The sequence below is a fragment of the Balaenoptera ricei genome, chromosome 7, assembly GCF_028023285.1.
Source record: "Balaenoptera ricei isolate mBalRic1 chromosome 7, mBalRic1.hap2, whole genome shotgun sequence".
Classification (NCBI taxonomy): Eukaryota; Metazoa; Chordata; class Mammalia; order Artiodactyla; family Balaenopteridae; genus Balaenoptera; species Balaenoptera ricei.
In genome coordinates, this window is record NC_082645.1 from 12,186,226 (window position 1) to 12,201,555 (window position 15,330).

Below are 15,330 nucleotides of genomic sequence, written 5' to 3' on the forward strand. Positions count from 1 at the left end.
GTTGTGTTTGTTCCCAGACACTGCCACTTGCAGTGATGCAGACAAGGCACTTAAAATTTCTGAGCCTCCTTTTAAAAAAAAGTCATAGGAATAGCATGAATTCTTGTATCATATGTATTGATGAAATAATCCATTATAGAATAATAATATATATAATACACATAATAATATGTTATATATATATGAAATACATTATTATAATATGCATAATGAATAATACCAAGCACTGGACTTCCCAGGGTGTGGTCTTCTCCTTGCAGGAGTGTAGCTGCTTAGCTAACCAAGTGTCTATAGCTGTCCATGAGGACACAGTTGAAGTCAGAACAGATCCAGAAAACCCAGAACCCTGGAGCAGATGCATTTTGTCAGATCAGCATCAGTGACACTGGTCCCTATCCTGTTTCTTGAATTCTCACAATGAGAACCAACTGGGACAAAAAAAGAGCTTAAGATTTAGTAGTTGGTAGTTATTACCATTAATGGTAATTTTAATACTGCAGGGATTTCATCTGAAGGCCTCTCTACCTAGCTATTGATGTACGATCATTTTTATCATTCGTTCAGGGTATGCTTGTGTCCTAAATGCACTGACAACTCCATCTCTCTACCTCTTTCCTTTTTGGTTTCAGCTCCTTCTGAGGTCACGTTTGCCATTGATGTTGGGAATGGCCCCATAGAGCTCATAGTCCGGTCCTCTTCTCCTCTGAATGACAACCAATGGCATTATGTCTGGGCCGAGAGGAACCTCAAGGAGACCTCACTCCAGGTGGACAACCTCCCAAGGATGACCAGGGAGACCTCAGAGGAGGGCCATTTCCGGTTACAGCTCAACAGCCAGCTGTTTGTAGGTAGGGGACATCTTAAGGTGCCCTGTGTGCTAAAAACCCTACAAGACCACTGTGGAACCAGGTCCAAGGAAAATTACTATTTTATTTTAGACCTGGGAAATGATTAAAATATTTCATAAGGCATTTATAATTATAAACGTAATTTCACAGATTCTTCCTTACTAGATTCAGTAGCTATAACAATGGAAGATTATGTCATCGCTTAGCAAAGTTTGAGTGGGTCTCAAACTCTCTTTGTATCTTTTCTCCTTGTTCATAGTATATCTTCAGATGTCCAGGAACCTCTATTACCTTTCATCCCTATAATCAAAACCTACTCTTAGAAAAAGGATGTATCAGCTATTTAAACCTTATTAGAAGTTGACTGTAAGTCAGTAGGCTACCATTCACCCTTCCTAGTGATACCTGACTTCTGATAATTATTGATAACCATGTAATGAAATATGTTACAGAATCTCCAAGGGATTTGGGGCATCAGTAATATGGTGGGGGAGGGAGCTATTGGTTTTTAAACTAGGAGCTTCTTTGATACTCCCTGAAATCACGTCACTTAGGCGGCTGCCTGATAACTTGCACAGAAAAGCAGCCTTGGTCCCTAAGCAGACGTCTCTCCACTGGTCATTTCCACCATGAGACTCAGAATCAACCTTTAGATAAGTTGTTCCTCTGAACTGGCTACCACTGCTGGCAATAGGGCCTGGGAAGGCTCAAACATCATTCACTGAATCATTCATTCATTCCATAAGCAGTCAGTGAGCACCTAAAACAAATCAGGCACCTTGTCAGATGGTGGGAGTTGAAAGATTACTTGTGCAATGAAACTTCTTTTCAAAGAGCTCACTCTGTGTGTGTGTGTGTGTGTGTGTGTGTGTGCTGTGTGAGAGAGACAAAGAGGCAGAAAGAGAGAGGGAGAGAGAATTTAGCCATATTAGTCCAGGTAGGAAGGGTCCGCCTTATAGCTACAGTTTAGAAAGGATTTTTTGAAAGCAGGTTGAGCAGGGCTTATAAAGCTTTAAAGACAAAATAGAGCTGTAAATGTAAGGGATTTTGTATTATTATCAAAACCAAGACACTGCTCTTACATAAAACTTGAAGTTCAGATGCTTAGAAGAGTAGCATAAATTAGTTCCAAAATTTGCCAGTATACCCAGATTTAATTTTCTTTCCTTATGTATTTATTTTACCAACTCTCACACTACCATAGCTTTACTGCTAGTAATGAAATGCCATCAGCAATCAATGGGTGTTTCTTACTTGCTTCCTTTAAGTTTGGGTTTGTGCAACTTTTAACTCTGAGGAAAGCTGTCACTAAGAACACACCAGCCAAAAGAAAAGAAGTAACAGAATATGTAATCTCTCTTTCCAACAGGAATCATATTTCTTTCTTCATCTATCATGTTTTACCTGTCCATCAGAAGCTAAGATATAAGTGATTAAAAATGTTTTTATGGTGAAAAAGTATTCACTTAATTAACCTACATCAGTGATATGATTTAGTATTAAAATATATTTTTTAAATTTATATTGATGTTTTCATTCTATTTAAACATCACATTTCATTGCTCTGAGTAAGTTTGCTAGTCATCAATGTTTAATGTCTTTTTTGGTGTAATCAATTCAAGTAGTTTGCAATTATCATAAATTATATTCCATGCCAAGGTTTAATTTATCTTCAGGCAGTACTGATGAATCTTTCTGGCTGAAAGGTGTATATAAAGATGGAATTCTTTTAATCCCTTCATGCAAATTTCATGTAGTTATGAAATTATCATATGGCCTGAATATGTGACAAACTTTGTGCAAGTCGAAAGGGAAAAGAGGCAGCTGTGTTTCCTTGCGGGTTTTTATCTCTAGATGTTTCTATTAATTGATCACAAATGCAATGAGTAAGAGCATGTCTATGGGTCTGGAGAGATACCTTGCTCTAGCTGGAGCCAAGGTCAGCTGCAGCAAGAGCACCTGCTTCTGGTATGTTTCTTTCCAATAGGCTCCATCTCAGATGGTACTCTGCTTTATTGAACTTGTCTTAATGTACTTGAAGAAGAAAAACGTGCTGTTGGAGGCCATTTTAGTCTGTTGGTTTGAATTTTGTTTTTTAGTGTTCAACCTGTTTAGAAGTGTCAGGTGACCAAAAAAATTGAAGTCCCAATATTTCCAGTTTGTATGATTCAATGGTTTAAAAAAAAAGGCCTCTACTTAGCTAGGGCAGCCAAAATGACGAATTGCATTCTCTATCATTCAGAAAATTTGAGTCACTGGATTTTGATATTTGCTAGGCAGAAAAAGATATGATTGCATTGTGCTTTTTAAAAATTTTTTAAAATTGAAGTATATTTGATTTACAATGTGTTAATTTAAAGTGTACAACAAAGGGATTCCGTATACATATATACATTCTTTCTCAGATTCTTTTCCCACATAGGTTATCGAGTATAGTTCCCTGTGCTATACAGTAGGTCCTTGTTCATTATCTATTTTTACCGGGATAGATTGATTGTGACAGTACTTAAATATTAATTTGGATATGTCTATCTAGATACCTTTAACCTCTGAAGGATCTTTCAATCAAAACAGAGCATCGTTCAAGCATGGTAATCACTGGCATTGCTGCTCTGCTTGTGAGTGCTTCCCAAGTACCAGAAACAGGTTGAATTTTATAGAATGGATATATCTTCTCAGCACTGCCCCTGTCATTGGAATGTGACAAGTTGAAGTGCTTATACCTGAGTCAATGCATGCTGGATTCCCAGAATCAATATTTTAACTTCAAGCTTTTATTTCCCTGATAGTTAGGGACAATTGCAACCATGCCATTTCACTGGGCACATTTCTTGAATAGAGTAGGAGAAACTTCATAACACAGAGCATCTGAAATGCGCACTGCAAGCTTGGGGTAGTTTCAGCTTTAAAACTCTTGGCAGTATCATCCCACTGCTTTGCTCTTCCCTACTGGCTTTTCAAGTCAATACGAGGAAGAGGCAAGAGAAATCCAAGAACTAGCACGTATGGCTGAAAATGAAATGAAGAGATCTGGGTAAGAACTCCAGGTCAACTGCCAACAGGCCATGGGACCCTGGTAGAAAAACAACTAGCCTAAGTGGATTCATTGTCTTTATTATTTGCAGAATGAAATTGATGAGTCTGGTAACTGATCCCTTACAACTTGAGGATGTCCCATCTCCATCTGTATATTATGCATGACAATCATCCTTACCCTCATGCCCATGTGGATGTAACAGCAAGGAAAATATCTCTTTGTCCCCAAATCTGACACCCCATCTTTCCAAATATGTTGCAATTATAGAATGGACATTTTGTAAAGCTGTGAGCCTGTGAGCCTCGTTTTTGTGTTGCTTTACTTTCTTCTTATCTTTTTGGCCCTTTATGGACCTTATTTCTTTTTCTTTATTTTTTCTTTTTTTTTGGCTCAGCTGCTTTATTTGTGTCAAAATAAACTGAAGTAACTCCCACTTAGAACTCTTTGGGGACAGTATTTCACTGACTTGGTAAATCATAAAGTTGAAGCCATTTCCCCCCTACCCACAGTGCTTCTCCTGCTTCCACACTGGTTGGGAATTATTATTACTATTTTCAGGTGAAGCATGTCCAAGGCGAGGTCAGCAGTGAAATCAGGAAAGGTGGCTCTCATTTGCTCTCTGCCCTGACACTTCAGAAACTGCTAGAGTCTCTCTGTGGAATAGTCACTTATATTTACACTTGCGAATGCCCCACAAGGATGGCTTTCCTGACACAGGCCAGCAGAGTTTTCTGTCTGGAAGACGTACTGTGTCTCAAAGCACAGGAGGAGATACACATCCTTTTCATGTTAAGGAAGAACTGGAAAATCACCTTTTAGCATATTTGTTACATAAAACCATTGTGCACGGAGGATGTCAATGGTGAAACAAAAGGTAAAGACATTGTCTTTTCAGCATCCTATACATTTCTGATGATAAGGTCTGATTTACCAACAAGTTTATTTTTTCAGAGTTAACTAATATGTCAAGTATACTTTAATCGTCTTAGTAAAAAAAAAATAATACATTATTTCTGATATTCCCCATAGTAGTTATATAAGAGAAAGTGTCCTGATTCGTTTAAGAAGTTTTAGGAAACATCAGAACACTAGCGGCCAAGTCCCGTGAATGCTTTGCTTCCTTGTTACCTACCAAGTGGCAGTCACTCAATGCTTCTACAATGAAAAAAAAAAAAAAAAAAAATGAGGAAGAGCCACCTGCTTCCTCAGGCATTTTTTTCCCACAACACCACTTCTGCTCCACAAAATCATGTTCTTAGAGCTTGAAAGTGCTTTGAAAGAACACTGGTTCTTTTTATTTTCAGAGAAGTGAATGATTAAATGACCCCTTCCACAAAATTTTGTCTCATCTTGAAAATGTTGAGAGTTGAGTACAATGAACCCATCCCCATAGCCCATGTTAGTATTTTCTGCCCCCTAATATTCCAAAACCCTTTTGGCAATGTTTATCTACAATCTCTTATGCTTTAATTGAAGCTCATGTCATCCTATACTGGCCACATTAGATTGGTAATGGGCCATTGAAGGAGAATGTACAATTTTCTTGTACAGTTTCACTTTTTTAAGTTTTCATTCTGCCTTTGACAAAACATATCTCAAAGCATACTATCTATTTCTGAAGATGGGTACAACATGGCATCATGTTCTCATGCAGCCCAGGGAAAAGAGCCCTGAGATTTGGACCACACAAAAACTCAACGGTAGAAGCAGTCATTCGAGTTACTCTGGCACTGCCAGTCATCAAAATCTGTAACTCAGTAAAGAAAGAAAACATTAGGACAGCACCATTCATGTGGAGCTCGGGTGATAATTATAAGACGAAATTCAAGCCAGATATTTCTGGAAAATAAAACAGTACACTCTGGATGTTCAAGGACCCAAGCTGAGGGAGGTGAGAAGTTGTTGTGTCTTTTCCAAAGCCAAGGCGCCATTGAGCTGATGTAACCAGGACAACCAGGGAAGCTCCAGTTTAGAAAAGAGTTGGCCCAGCCTGGCATATTGATGCTGCAACGCTGCCTATAACCTGTTTCCATTTCTCCAAGGCTCTGGCGACAAAGCGGATGACTCAGAGGAGGAGGTGAGAAAGCCTTGGAGCAGAACAATGGTGGGAAAGGAGATGTAGTCAGAACTCTCTGAACATGTTATTGGCAGATTTACACTCTGTTCTCATTGTGTTACCAAGTTTCTTCTGATTCAGAGAGAAAAGGATTTGGCTTCAGAGCCACTTGAGTTGGGGAAGGCAATTTTGTAGAAGAGGAGAGAGGTGCCATGTTTTAATTCAGCTTCCTGCTTCACCATCCATGTCTCAGGCTGAAGGGGTAGGGTCGTCTCAGGCCCCCCCTGTGTAGAGAGGCTTAGGAACCTGCGTAGACTCTAGGATGTGCTGCCCAGGACCCCATTCAAGAAGGCCCTGCTGCTGGGATTGCTCTTGGAAGACAGTCTCCCTCCTTCTGCCCCTTCAGCTACTGCATCTCTTCAGGACAAGGTCCCATCCTTCCAGGGAGGTCCACAGACAATAATCACTTGAGTCCAGGGTGCAAAGGCACAACCATTTTGGCCCAAGGAAGCACATCTCTGATGGACTTTTCTAGCTCCAACACTCTCTGTGGGGCTGTTCTAGACTGTCAGGCCTGCGCCAGAGCTCACCCCTTTGCCCACTTCTGCTTCCTGCCTCTCTGGCTCAAAAGTGTGGTTCCCAATGGTTCCCCCTGAAAAACATCCTGCCCCTTTAACTTCATCTCACAGCCTGTTTTCTGGAGAACCCTACCTGAGGCACAATCACATGAATGTATTGTGCAATACACACACACACACACACGTTTTTTAATCAAAGTAATTTTTTAAGAGAAATTTATTTTTCATTCCTCCCAAGAATTAACCATAAAAGAATGCCTCCTTTTGTCCCACTTTCTTCTCCAAACACCCTTTAAATTCAATTGCTTCCTTAGAGTGGAGTTTGCATTTTCTGATTCACACTCTCTTGATGGTCCTGACTCTCAATCTAGGATGGGCAACCCCACCCTTGATCTACCTGGCCGACTCCTCTTCAATCATCATGTTTACAAAAGACTAAAAGTTCTGTAGATATCTTAGTATTTTATTGTTATGTTATTATTATTATTAGCCCCAGTTATTGTGTACTGTGCGATTAAGACCTTTCCATAAGTTTCGTATTTTCTAATGATAAGTAACACCATTTTAACTGATCCTGGTAGCGTGTGTTAAAATCTAATCTTCCAAAAGCTAAAATGAGTTTCAGGTGAATAGAAAATAAACATGAGTCAAAGATTTTATTTCACTCTAATTAATGAGGAAGCCATTAAGATGTCATGATCATTTCAGAGAGCATCTAAAAAGCTGGCATATGTACGGAGAATTTAACAACAAAAAAGTTAGGATAAAGTTGTAGATTTAAATATGAAACCGTTGCTCACCAGGCCATCTTCGGAGTTATCTGTTACGCTGGAAAGAAATTATCTGCATCTACACTGGACAAATGTCATCCATGATTTTTTGCTTTATTTCCAAGTTTCAGCTAATTTTTCTGATAACAGAGAGTTGCTTCCCACATTGGATGACGTTATCCCTAGTCATGTGGCAGCCATCACTTCCACAAAAGAAGCTGGAATGAGAAAGAACCCCAAAGTGATCACTGCACACATGCCTCAGAAAGTCAGGACAATGTTAGTAGACTGGATTGTGAGAAGTGTTAACCATGAATTGCCACTGTTACCATCCCGTTAGTGAATTGTAGGCTCCTTCTGTATTTCCGGGTCTCCTGAGCTCAACCATAAAATCACTCTAGGGCAGGTGGGACCATTAGGGAAAATTCTTATAGCTTATAGACTTTTACTTTATCGACGTATTTCCTTGAATGGGTCTGTGGTTCAGCTTCTGAGGGAGTCTCTGTTCTCAGCAGGGCCTCCCTGGAGAAAACTAATTAGAGTGATTTCCAGGGGCCCCAACTTCCAGGAAATCCTGAAGCTGCTGTCATCTGGGCAATGACTTGGCCTGGCAGCCAGCCTGGAAGAAGCAAGTTGCTTCTCCGCTGACTCTAGAAGAGACCTGGAGCTCCTGTGATATTTCTTATCCAGTTGCTCTTGCAATGAGGGTGATTTAAGGCTGTTTTTGATAGTGATTTTCTCAGTGATTTTTCATCTTCAAAAATGGTGGCGGAAGGAAGCAAAGTGAGGGATTACTGTGCTCTCATCTTTGCGAGACGGGAGATGGGACTCATCTGGTCAAACTGGCTCCTGTCACTATTCCAGACTCTGTGATGAGGATTATGGCAGACTTTCCTACCTCATCATCTTTTTTTTTTAAATCATTTGACAGAACGTTTTTTTGTTTTTTGTTTTTTTTTTAATTTTTATTTTATGATAGAGTGTAGTTGGTTTACAATGTTGTGTTAATTTCAGGTGTATTGGCAAAGTGATTCAGCTATACATATAGATATATCCATTCTTTTTCAGATGCTTCTCCCATATAGGTTATTACAGAGTATTGAGTAGAGTTCCCTGTGCTATGAAGTAGGTCCTTATTGTTTATCTATTTTATATATAATAGTGTGTATATGTTAATCCCAACACCTAATTTATCCCTGCCCCCTCACATTTCCCCTTTGGTAACCATAGGTTTGTTTCCTATGTCTGTAAGTCTGTTCCTGTTTTGTAAATAAGTTCATTTGTATCATTTTTTCAGATTCCACATATAAGTGATATCATATGATATTTGTCTTTCTCTTTCTGTCTTACTTCACTTAGTATGATCATCTCTAGGTCCATCCCTGTTGCTGCAAATGCCTGCCCCATCATCTTGATATTCTCTCAGGGGTATCTCCAAATGAGATGCAAAGCAATCATTCAGAGGCTTCTTTAGCAAGACAGTTGACCACTACATCAGCCACCTTGAAGTGTGGTGGAACTAGTTCCCTACTGCTCCACAGTTCTGTGGGCAACGGAAACAGGCACAATTCAATTGCTCGCTTGTTTCCTTCGCCTCCCTCTGAATTGTAAATAATAACCAAACGGGGATTTCCATAGAACATCCATATTGTGCTCTGAAGGGGCAAAATCTTGTGCCCTGCCACCATTCTGCTAAAAAGAAGGCAAATGTTTGTTTTTGGTCTGTAGTCTTGGGAAAAAAAAAACAGTCTTTGCAGAAAACCCATACATACTCCAGCCCACCCCACAGGCACAAACATGCTGATTCTGGGAAAAGTGTTTGCTAATATCCAAATACCACGTATATTAATAAAGAATTTTTAGAGATATACATAATTCTATAACAAGGAGTTTCTTTTGAAACTTGAAATAATAAATAATTTCTTAAATGCCTCTAAAAAAGATAAGCAGCATTATGCATGATATACATAGTAAATGAAAATATTTATTTTAAATTATACAGTCAGTACACGAATACATGTTTGCTGTAAAATTATTCAATAATAATCTCAGGGCTCTTCTTAGAGACGACCAATATTAGCCCAGTATGACACTTTCCAGGCATCAAAGTAGTTACATACATTTAAGTACCCTTAGGAAACACCATACAATGTTATTATTTGTGGATATATTTGCTTAATCAATATACTTCTATGTATTATACCACAGTTTGCTTGCTGTACTTTTGTTTTCGTTTGCTTTTTTACTTAACATATGCCATGGGAAATTTAGCATGTCAGTATAAATAGCATATTATTTTAAACTGCTATATAATATTTTATCTAATATTTTTAGTTTTTGTGTCATTGTTTTGTTTGTTGTCATTTTTATGTCTTTATTGCATGTGGAATTTGTTTAACGTTTTGAGGTAGGATTGTAATTTTATTTATTTCCCCAAATATTATTTGTCATCTCCATTTATTTCATGGTTCCTCTTTTACCTAGTTACTTGGACCTCCAGTATATATTATAAGGTTTAAAATCTCTCTGTGTGAAGAATGTGTTTCTGAATGTCCCACTCTGTTTTATTTACATAGTTTTTTTCCAGGTGCTGTGCCAACATCATACTTACAGAACATATTTTTGTTTTTTAAATTATTTTTTTAATACTTTAATAATCATTAAGGTATACATAATCATAACTTTAGCAACTGTACATTTTGATGTTTATCAGAAATGAATTTTACATAACAAAAAGGAAGAAGCTGCCAGGGCAGCACAAGTGCAGTCTCTACCCCAGGCAGCAGACATTAGGTACAGAACATATTTTGATGTTGAATCAAGACAATCCCTCCCCTCGACCCCACAAACACACCTGATTCCTTTTCTTAACACTCTGTTAACTATTATCAACCACCTTTTTTACGGATTTTAGAATTAGCTTTTCATGTTCTATGAAAATAATTTTTCTTGAATGATACAAATTTTCTTGGGTTATTGATTGGGATTGTATTGCATTAAAGGAAATAACTATACATTGCTAAATTATATGGAAACATGTTCCATCTCTTTATTTATTCTTTATGAGCCAAGGTAAATTGTTATTACTTTCTTTTTTATAGCCATAGGTCTTAAGTTAATTTCTAGATGTTTGGCTGCTTTTGTTGTTAAATAGGATTTTTTTCTTGCTGTCACATGGTCTAATTGGTTATTGTTGCTCTATTGGACCATTAGTGATTTGGTATGTTGATATTTATATCCATCCACATTCTTATACTTTCATTTTAATTGTAATAATTTGCCATTATTATTTTGGGGGGATATTATAGATATACAACTATATTATGTGTGCAAATAATGAAGTATTAGTAATGACTATGTATAAAGCCAAATTAAATATTTCTGGTTATAATCATCCCCCAGCTCCATTTGGAATATTTATTTTAAAATGTGGGTAAGGCCAATGATAATAATGCTTTAATGGCCCTCAGTAAGTGTGGCTGAATTCTTCAGAAGTTTTTCACAGCATTCATTTCTACCAAACAAATGAGGAAATAATTTCAATCTGTTGTTAACTGATTCTAAATCACCAACAAACCCTTTTCCAGTTTTCTGAGGAGACTTGGTATTCTGTTTGGGTACCACAATTTGTGGTAAGTGTTAAATCAGAAAATGCCTGTGAAATGCCATGGGTAAAGGTGCTTGATAAGAAGTAAGCTCTTAGTTCAAATTGGCTCTTACTATCACTATTTTACTTTGTAGACATCCAGTTAGTGACACCTGCATTATTACATAGTGTGTGTTTATTGATTCCTGTATCTGGCAAAACTTAACCAGATGCATGCCTTATCCTTAAGGAAATTACGTTTTGGAATTAAAGCCTCCACTAGGATTTCCTTCTGATACCAAGATTCTGCCAGTTGAAGGGGCAGGATAAAAACAGAAGATAACTGTTGGTTAGTGCATTTGTTTTTATTCAGCATATGCATGCTAAACCTGCTCCCACTTTAGAATTTGAAATCTAGATGGTAATACACCTGCACTTCACTCGACTCTTGACTTTAGGCAAAGTAGTTCATATAGAAAACAACTGCTCCAAATTCAAGAAGAGAGAGAGAATGACACCACTTATTTTTGTGAAATGGGAGCCTAACCTGGCACATTCAACGTTGTTCCAAAACAAGAGTTCAGCAAAGGAGTTTTGTTTGAGCATGTATGATCAAGACAGCAGGCACATATGAGAAAAACAGAGGCTCTTGTTCAAGGAGGGCCCAAGGAATTGAGATGTTTCTCTGGAAGCAATGAGCATTTGTCGAGCTGACACATGGAGGTTTTCTACGACAGGTTTAGAATGATGATGGTAACCTTTTTAAGAGTTGATTCATACTCAGTCCAAGGAAACATCATCATAATGAACACACTTGATACCAAGGGCCAACAGAAGAGAGTCATACAAAATTGCTTCTAGCTCGGCTGGTGAACTAATGGTCTAAGTTGTCATGAAGACTGATACAGAAGCCAAGAAGATAAATGCATACGTGTATATTACTAGGTGGGAGAAACCATGTAAGAGATGAGAAAAAGCAAGTAGAAGCAGCACTTAGTTGTAGTACTGACCCAAATTGTTACTGAAAGTGGAGTCTGGCTCCTCACCACTTGAAAGCCAGTACTCGAGAGGCAAGGTTGGTGGAAAGGAAAGTTGGCTTTATTTCAGAGACCAGCAACCGGCGGAGAGGGCGGACTCATGTCCAAAGTGACAATCGGTGGGCAAGAGCTTTTAAAGGGGAGTTTCAGGCATGTATACGTAGAGGGAGGGGCTACATGCAGAAACAGCACAGTCAGCTCTGACCGTCATCTTGAAATTGGTCATGCAGTGGTCTGATCAGTGTTATCTTGATTGTTCTGAGTACAGCTAATCTTCAGTTCCAGGATCTGTTTGTTCCTATTTCTTTGACACCAGTTTTCGGAATTGTGGCAGCTTATGTCATGGCTACAGTCTGGTCATCATGTAGTTAACTTCTTCCACCTGGTGGGGGTTTCAGTATCTACAAAACATCTCACAGGATACGGCTCAGAATATTATCCATAGCCCTTGAAGAGGAACTAAAGGTCCTTGACTTTACTTAATGACTAAACGATTATTATTTTGTCCTGTTGGACTGTTTTCCTTCGCTTCTGCATTTTCTCACTCCTCTGATTAAATTTATTCTTTGACTAAACTTTTCTACAGACAAGAGGCAGGCAGAGAATATGGGGGCAGGCAGGACCATTGGATCTTGCTCCATTTCAAGCTCATTTTAGGATTTTAGGGCTTTGAAGGTATTCAGGCTTTGAAGGTCAAAAGATCTCATTCAGACTTCTGGCTCTGCCACGTACAATCAATTTGATTTTTGACTTTGGCCAAAACAATCTCTCTGACACTAAGTTTCCTCAACTATGCAATGTCAATAATATGAAGAATAACTTGTTTCCCACTGAGTATTGAATGAGTTAATTATAAATGAGTTAATTATGTTTCTAGCATCCAGCAAGTATGTTTAATTTTTTTTTTTTTTTTAGAATTAGAAGCATTGTTCAGATTCTTAAACAGCTTGCAGATTAAGTACAAGACTCCCAAACATGACTCTCATCTGCTTTAAGGATAATGCTACGTTTATTTTTGTTCTTCTTCCAACTTTATATTAAACTCTAGGCAAGAAGGAGTTAAAAATAAGTTAAAAATATATTAGAGCATTAGCTGAAAATTCAAACACCTGCAAGGGTCAGGAAAGCAGTCTAAATGAAGGAAGTGGTCCTGGTGGGGGACGTGGCCAAGCGGACAGGGCATGTCCTGTCTTATAGGAACTGCTCCCATTGCAGCTGGGCGTTGTCATGCAGGAAAGCAGCTTTATTGTTGACAGGTTTTCTGATTTTTCAATGAATGACTTACTAGAATTTTTTAAATAGTTCATGTTCTATTAAATTTAATTAATTAATTAATTAACTCTGTGCCAAGCCCAGTGCTAACATAAGGGCACAGTCTTTCTTTCTTTTTTTTTTTTTTAATTGACGTATAGTTGATTTACAATGTTGTGCTAGTTTCAGGTGTACAGCAAAGTGATTCAGTTATACATATATATACTTTTTTTTCAGATTCTTTTCCCTTATACGTACTTATAAAACATTGAGTAGCGTTCCCTGCGCTATACAGTAGGTCCTTGTTGTTGATCTGTTTTATATATAGTAGTGTGTATATGTCAATCCCAAACTTCTAATTTATTCCTTCCCCCCCAACACCTTTGGTAACCATAAGTGTGTTCTGTGTCTGTGGGTCTATTTCTGTTTTGTAAATAAGTTCGTTTGTATCATCATTTTTTTTTAGATTTCAAATAGTTCATGGTTTAAAAACATTGGCAACTAATTAAAATAAATCCTGGGTAGGCAGAAATATGGATGAAGGGACGTATGTGTGTGAGTGCCAGTGTGTGTGTTTGCGTTTGCAGGGATGGACTAAAGTGAACAGTGGAGAGTAAGGGGGAAAATGTGTGTAATACACCACATAATACACAGGACAGGAGGAGGTCCGAAGGTGAGAGAGACCATGGGTGGTGGGGAGCCACTGTAGTTCGGAAAGCCTGGTGCACTGAAGTCAGGGCAGGGAGTGCAGGAGGAGGGGATGAAGAGGTAAGCAGAGGCCAGATCTATGCAGTGCCATCTAGGCTAAGGATTTGAGCTTGAACCTCAGGACTAGTCTCTGAAGGGCATTAAACAGGATCAGATTTTCACATCTGGTTGGCCTCTCTGATTGCAAAGTGGTGAGTCTGTGGAAGGAGTCAAGGCTGAGGGTAGTAAGATCCGTTAGCAGGTGGTGCTGATACCGACCAGGGTTCTTGGCCTGCACCAATCAATAGAAATTGACTCTAGAGGCCACACAAGAAATTCAGGCAAGGCTTCACTGGGACTTAGGTGGTTTGCCCACCCTTCGGTGGTACTGTGTGCAGGGGGTATGCGCGGTGCCCTGCTTTCGCTCCCAGCTGTTCAGAAGTGGCAGTTGGGCGTTTTGGTCTTTTTGTATCTTCTTGTCCAGAATTTGCCCCAGCTGCACATGCACACAGTTATTTTTAGTCCCTCATAGTGTCTTTGCATCTGTTGCTTGAGGAGATGTTTGTCCAGGTGCAAGTACTGCAGCAAAGGGTCCCAGGTCCCAGGTCCCACCCTGTTTCAGTTTAAGGGATTCAAGAGGGGGTGAGAGGGATTCAGGACATGGCTCTTGGTGTGGGAAGAAGCGGATCGATTTGGAGATAGCTGGGAGGGCATATCCACAGGACAGAGTTGTGGGCAAAGGGCTGTGAGTGAGAAAGGGGAGGGAAGATTGGGGCTGCCTTTCTGTACAGTATTCAAGTTTCAGGGAAGATTCTCACCTCCATCAACACAATGCATAGTAGGTAATGTCAGAAAATGGAGAGTGCTAACCACCGGATTGGGTGTGTGTGGGTGGGGAGCATCTTTCTAGAAGCATTCTATTCTTGGTCTACAATATTACCTCTCCATGAAGAAAGGAGAGGCTAACCTCTAAAGAATCAAAAGAATAAAAAGCAGTCAGGCAAAAATGGAAATTTAGTTCATTGCACAATTTGGTTCATGTTCTTTGTGTCATTGTGTTTTATCAGCATCTAGGATTGAAAGGATCCCCTTGTTTGGGGTCATTCTCACCATACTCTATATGTCTCAAACATCAAGGAGTGTATTTCTGCCAGAAAAACCACGCCAGCCACTTCTCCGTTTATACACGTGTTGACTAAGTCACATGCAAGCAGATGTGCAATAGATCTTGCATTCTCCACCTCCGCTTAGAAGAAAAATGCCACTAACAAGATTTATGAAGAGTTATTCAAATCCACCACAGGGAGTGACTACAAAATAAAGGGGAAAATGAAACAAAACATTTGACTACATAAATCCTCCTCTCTTTATTCTACACCATCTCTAGGAAAGAAATAATGAACCTTTCCCTATGATCTGCTTGTATTTATAATTGATTTATCTTGTAGTTAAAAGGAGATTTACTCACTAAAATTGAGAC

At 38.9% G+C, this 15,330-nt stretch overlaps 1 protein-coding gene across 2 annotated transcripts in view; it reads left to right on the forward strand.

Annotated features, from left to right (window-relative positions):
• The window catches only part of CNTNAP5 (contactin associated protein family member 5), an 887,247-nt gene that overhangs the window by 758,222 nt on the left and 113,695 nt on the right, over positions 1-15,330 (forward strand). For both annotated transcript variants that reach the window (XM_059927107.1, XM_059927108.1), the window contains exon 17: positions 630-848. In XM_059927107.1, the coding sequence (XP_059783090.1) occupies positions 630-848 (219 nt within the window). The remainder of the gene's footprint in view (positions 1-629; positions 849-15,330) is intronic.